This window comes from Tenrec ecaudatus, chromosome 6 (assembly GCF_050624435.1).
Source record: "Tenrec ecaudatus isolate mTenEca1 chromosome 6, mTenEca1.hap1, whole genome shotgun sequence".
In the NCBI taxonomy this organism is placed as follows: Eukaryota; Metazoa; Chordata; class Mammalia; order Afrosoricida; family Tenrecidae; genus Tenrec; species Tenrec ecaudatus.
Window position 1 is genome coordinate 63,603,037 of NC_134535.1, and position 6,000 is coordinate 63,609,036.

A 6,000-nucleotide genomic window follows, 5' to 3' on the forward strand; every position below is an offset into this window, starting at 1 on the left:
TTATTGCAGCCACTATGTCAATCCATCTCCTGACAGTCTTCCAAGTCACCACGGGCTGGCCCATCACGATAACATGGCCAGAGACTGTCGGCCCAAGTCTTACCTTCTTCACTTCTAAGGAACATTCTAGGTGACACTTCAAACAGATTGTTTATTCTTCTGGTAGTCCATTTTCCTCCAGTCTTCCTTACTCATTCATTGTTTGGCTTCTGCATGCATACGACAACGAAATCACCATGGCTTGGGTCAATTCCATCTTAATGCTCAAAGTGCTATCTTTGTAAAAGAAATCTATTTTTAAAGCAGATCGGCCAGTGCAATACAGTGTTTGCTATCTTGACTGCTACTTCCATGCACTCCTGATTGTGGGTACAAGTAAAATGTGAAACCTGACAACTTCCATTTTTTTCTCTACTTATCATGACATCATTGGTCTGGTTACAAGAATTGATACTTAGGTGTAATCTTGTAATCTTTGATCTTAAAAAGTGCTTCAAGTGTTTACTTTCAGCCAAGTAAGGTTATGCCATCTGCATGTCAGAGACCATCAGGGCGTCTTCCTCCAATCCTGAAGGTGCGTTATCTTCCATGTAATCTGGCTCTCCGATGATTTTCTCTGCTAGCATACTGAAGTCAGTTATGTCCCAACACACAGCCTTGCTGATTTCAAGCCATGCAGTCAGTCCCGCTTCTTCTGTTTGTAAGGCTATAGCTTGGTCCTGTGGATGCTCCACATAAGCACAGTTGAGTGTATTGGAATTTCCATTCTCTGTAAGGTCACCCATAGTTTGTTATGTGCCACATGGCCCAAACTCTGGCATATCCAATAAAATACAAGTAAATATCTTTCTAGTATTCTCTGCTTTTAGTCAAGGGCTATTTGACATCAGCAGTCAAACAGACTCATTTGACTCATTCTCTTTGGTCTTCTGAATCCAACTTGAATTTCTGGTAATTCTGTGCCGAAATACTGCTGTAATCAGTTTTTAGTTAGAAGGGCAAATTTTCTAGGATTCTACCTAAAAAATGTTTCTTCTTTTAGGCTGTAATTTCTTCCCTTCCTTTTAGTATCAGGTAGGGTGCTTTGCACATGTAAACCAGCTGATGTGGAATTGGTCGGTTCTGACTCAGGTGATTTCCTGTCACTTAGACTCTAGGTGTGCTCCACAGGCTTTTCAATGGCTGATCGATCACTGGGCCTTCCAGGGACCTCTGGGTAGATTAGATCCTTCAACTTTTCAGTTAGCAAACTATACAAAGGCACACTGCATACTTTAGGTATTCCATAATTAACAACCTTTGTCACCAAGATCTTTCTGGCACTAAATATTTTAGCATTTAAGGGGAGCAAAATTATGACATGTACACTTCTACATAAATAAGCTTTCAAAAATCTGCACATATTTTTAAATTGCCTGTACTGAAAATACATCTTCAATATACTTTAAAGGCTCACCATTTACGTAAATTCTTAAATGTCTACTTAATAAGCACTACATTTTAGTCCCAAAGACTTGAAGACTATTAACATGAAAGAAGCACATACCTTGTGTGACTCAAAGATGACAACTAGAAAATTCGAATATGGCAAAGGGAAAAGTATCAGATCTAAAATGATGAACACTCCCTTTGTAGACAGCTATGGCGGGCAGTGCGAGCCCCACACTCAGCTGCAGAGTCTAGTCAGACTGAGCCGCTGGCAAATCCCCACTAGCAAGAGTCAAGAGTCGTCAACAGTCTTATTGCCTACCAGAGACCACTGTAATCTTGATTATGCAGAATTGAACTCTATCCTTGAGCAGTCGACCTCCCTATAGATGGGATAGGTGTTATCTCTTATTTGTTCGATGACGAAAATTTATTCCCTAGCTTTTAAAATATTGATGGGGGTCTTTTCTTTCCACCTCATTATTGTATTTTTATCTTTATATCATTCTAATTATATTCTCACCGTCCTATTTTGATTTTGCTTGTTTTGTTGGGCTTCCCAGGAGTGGATGCATAGAGATAATAACTGATGCAAGGGTTTATAGAGGCTGAAGGGGTGGGAGAGGGGGAGATAATGAGGGTAAAGGGATTTCAGGATTAAACAACAAAGGTGGGAGGGGGAGCCCTAGGACTGAATAATTTGCACAACTAATTTTAAAGGCGATTCAAGCATTAGGGGGGTGGGTTCTAAAATTTACATGGTAATGATTGTACAATTCTTCTTGATATGATTGAATTACTGAATTGTATGATATGTTAATGTGCTAAAAACAGACTTCTTGGAAAAAGACTTGATGGTTAAAGTATATAATGAAAACATCTTTAATATTAATAAAAACTTCAAGATGCCAAATTATGAAAAATCCTTTCCGTGTTTCTAAATCTATTTCCTGTCACATACAACAACTCTCAATATTGTAATTAATTGTAATTTTATGGAATAAATAATTATCCAAGCAAGGTTTTGAACCATCAAAACCCAAGTTGGTAAACAATCCTTAAACTTCCGCCACTACTGTCATTTAGCATCAGACTGTTATTTCTTACATTAACGACTTGGGTTTGAAATGCACACGTCCATTTATATGCCCTAAAACATTGTGTGACCCCATCAACAGTTTGAAACTCCAGTAAATTGCTTATCACAAGAAAAATGGACCACTTAAGGGCCATATCAAACTTGTTTAGTGCAATATGAAAACCTTGAAGTACCACTAGTGGTGCTGGAAATGCTCCCAAGGAGCAGCGAAGTCGTGACATCATTGTTTGATATGCATTGTGGACTGAGCTCTATAGCTGCAGATACCTGCCATTTCAAAATAAATGAACCCAGTATATGGTCAATTGTTAAAGAAAAAAAATCTGTAAAAAAGTTATGCAATTACCTGATGCAAAGGGCTTAAGTGGAGAGCAAATGCTTTGAGAATGATTAGGGAAGGGAATGTATGGATGTGCTTTATACAATTGATGTATGTGTATGTATGGATTGTTGTAAGTGTTATATGAGCCCCTAATAAAATGTAAAAAAAAGTTACGCAATTTTTGCAAAACAACTTTTTACCTTGTATTGAAAACGTGTTTTTTTATGGCCGGTGTAGTAAGTCTTTAAGGAGCAGTCTTATCGTTCTCCTGCAGAGGCTAGTGGGTTTGAAGTGCAGACCTTGCAGCCTAACACACAACCCCACCAGCTTTCCATGTTAATATTTACACAAAATAAATGCTAATAAAATGCTTATGGTTAGTTGTTAATCAACTGTCTGGTGGGTACTGGTCTGCTAACCATGAGGTCAGCAGTTCAAAACCAGCAGCTCCTCAGAGAGTTAAAATCTCAGAAACTCAACAGAGGCAGTTCTACCCAGTCCTAACGGGTCACTGTGAATCGACATTGACTCTGTGGTAGTGAATTTGATGGGTTTTGTTGTTCTTAGTGGTGTGGCTTCTGGTCAACATTGCATGCTTTGGTAGGTTTTAGGGGAAACAAGTTATATCGGGATTTTAACAGTGCAGGATATTCTTAACCCCCATGTGAATCAAAACTAAAAGTGATGGAAAAAAGGGGAGAAGACACACACACACTCCTTATACAAGTTAAAGTTATTTACAGGGGAACTTCCAAAAGTTCCAGAAAAAATGTGATTTTTCCACTATTCTTTGAAGCGTACTCCATTCTCAAATGTTTATATCAATTTTCAATTAGCTAATAAATTGCAAACAAGCCAAATCCCAAAGAGAATTAGATAACATTCTAATTTTTTTAAACTTTCATTTCTTCCAGTAATCTAATTTGGCCTTAGAACACCACAGATGTAAATTCCCAAAACCCCCAAAACTCGTCACTTTCAAAATTCACAACACTAAAGTCTGGGGATGTAAAGTAGGTTTTATCCATTTCTTACAATTCGTTACATAATCAAACTCTTAAAAATCCTATCTGACTTTGCAGTCACAGAAAACTCTTGCCCATTTTAATACATATCCATGGATTTAGGAACACGATTATTAATTTCATTAATCGGTCTTTTAACAAACAAATTTCCTGGTCAATAAAGTTTAAAATGTTTTCGATGTGCTGTTTATACAAAAAAGTACTCCTCGGCCACGATTTTAACTGGATCATTTCTTTTGAAACGCACAAACGACTTATGATCTCTACCATAGCCTCCGAAAAGAGAATTTAAATATCACACCAGTCAAAAAGGTTGATTGAGAGTGTTTGAGAGGGGTCATTAGGCAAGTAGAAACCCAAGTAAGAAACCAGGAGAAACCAGAACAATTCTTCCACATGCATGTTATCAAGAACTTGGAAGCGACGGTTCAGAGCTACAGTTCAGAAATCTATGAAATCTATGATTAACAGCTTCATAGCCACCTGGCCCCATGTTAGAAAACCCCTCTCAGTAAGAACCATTTGCTTAGTTTACTTTCCCGTTCCACTTTCAACAACTCATCCTCCTGGGAGGGATTTCAGACACAAGGACAGGAGACTGGAAATCCAAGAGGTTAACAGGACTAGGAAAACTGACGGAGATGCTGGCGGGAAAATCATACAAGCCAAATTTCCTCCATCCTGGCTCCCCCTCCCCCTCCTCCCCCTCGTTCCCACCTTCACGATGGGAAGAATACAAAGAAAAAGTACACGGCTCGCAGCGAGACGGGCTCCAGAAAAGTTCATTGTCCAGGCCGAACGCAGCCAGGCCCGCTTCCAGCTGCGGGGCAGACGGCGGCAGATGCGGCCCCGACCGAGCAGCAGGGTGGGCCCCGGCGGAGCGGGAGGCCTAGCGCCGCGAGCAGGCCCGCCGATAGGCCCCGCCGTCCGGCCTCCAGGCCTCGAGCAGCCCCCCCCCCCTCCGCCCTAGGTGATTTCGCCCCTCCGGCGACCTGGGACGCCGCCCCGCGTGTCGCCTCCGAGGCAGGGGATGTGATGCGGGCGCTTGAGGGAAAAGGGGCCCAAGGCCAAGGCGGCCCTGGGCCGGGAGAAAGGAGTAGGGGGGTGGGGCCGTAAAGGGGGGGGGGGAAGGGGCCTACTGGGATCAAGGAGCCTAGAGGCAGGCTGGAGACCTCGGGGAAGCCAGGAAGGGGGTTCTGGCCGAAGGGGTGGGGCAAAACCTGCGAGGAGGGCCCACGCCACGGGTGGAGGGGTCCGAGGGAGGCTCGGCGGGAGATTCCGGCCTCACCTGAAGTCCTTGTCGCTGGATGTCATTTTCTCCAGCAAATTGGAGATGTGGTACGAGGCGCTCGCCATGTTGACGGCCGCGATCCCGCCCGCTGGCGCTGCCGGAGCTGCTGCCCGCCGCCGCTGCTGCTGGGGCTCCTCCTCTCGCTTGCAGCGGCTCCCGCTTCCAGGGTCGCAGAGCGACGCCGACGCTAAACAGGGAGGGGCCTCGACGGGTTGCCCCCTCCCCGGCGGGGCGAGGACCTATCCCGGGGGAAGCAGAGGCTACGGGGCCGGTCTAACGACGGCGCAGCTCGCGGGAGAAAGAGCTCATGGGCGGCGGGCAGGGCAGCGGGGCCTCTCCGAGGAGCCTGATACTTCACTCAAGCTACTCTCACTCCCACTCGCTCCGCACTCGCTCCCGCGAGCAAGCAGCCAAAACCCGCCTCTTCCACTCCGGGGGCGGGGACGGCCGACGCCAGACGCTACGGAAAGCCCAGGTCAAGGTTCACGGCGCTCTCCCGACTCACGCTTTCCAGGCGCTAGTTACAGCGCAATTCTATTGGTTCAGGCGGCTGTCAGTCTTCGCGTGAAGGCGCTCTCAGGAGGCTTGCCCACGACTCAAAGGAACAGTTCTCGCGAGAACTTAGAGCGACGGTTACAGGACTGGAGGAGTGAAAGACCAGCGGGTTCCACTCTGAAAATGGCCTTCCATATAATACGAAGAGAATAATATTACGATTTTTAAAGACTATAGGACCTCACAATAATGCTAACGAAGGGGTTCGCCTAGGGCTGAAATGGGAATGATCACAGGAAGCTTTCGTATCAGACGCATGGCCTACATCGCCTTAGCCAGG

General features: G+C 44.7%; 1 protein-coding gene across 1 annotated transcript in view; it reads right to left on the reverse strand.

The window, feature by feature from the left end:
• The window catches only part of CAND1 (cullin associated and neddylation dissociated 1), a 48,588-nt gene extending 43,027 nt beyond the window's left edge, over window positions 1-5,561 (reverse strand). The window contains exon 1 of the mRNA XM_075551323.1: window positions 5,163-5,561. Coding sequence (XP_075407438.1) covers window positions 5,163-5,230 — 68 coding nt within the window. The 5' untranslated portion in view covers window positions 5,231-5,561. The remainder of the gene's footprint in view (window positions 1-5,162) is intronic.
• Window positions 5,562-6,000: the final 439 nt, after the last annotated feature.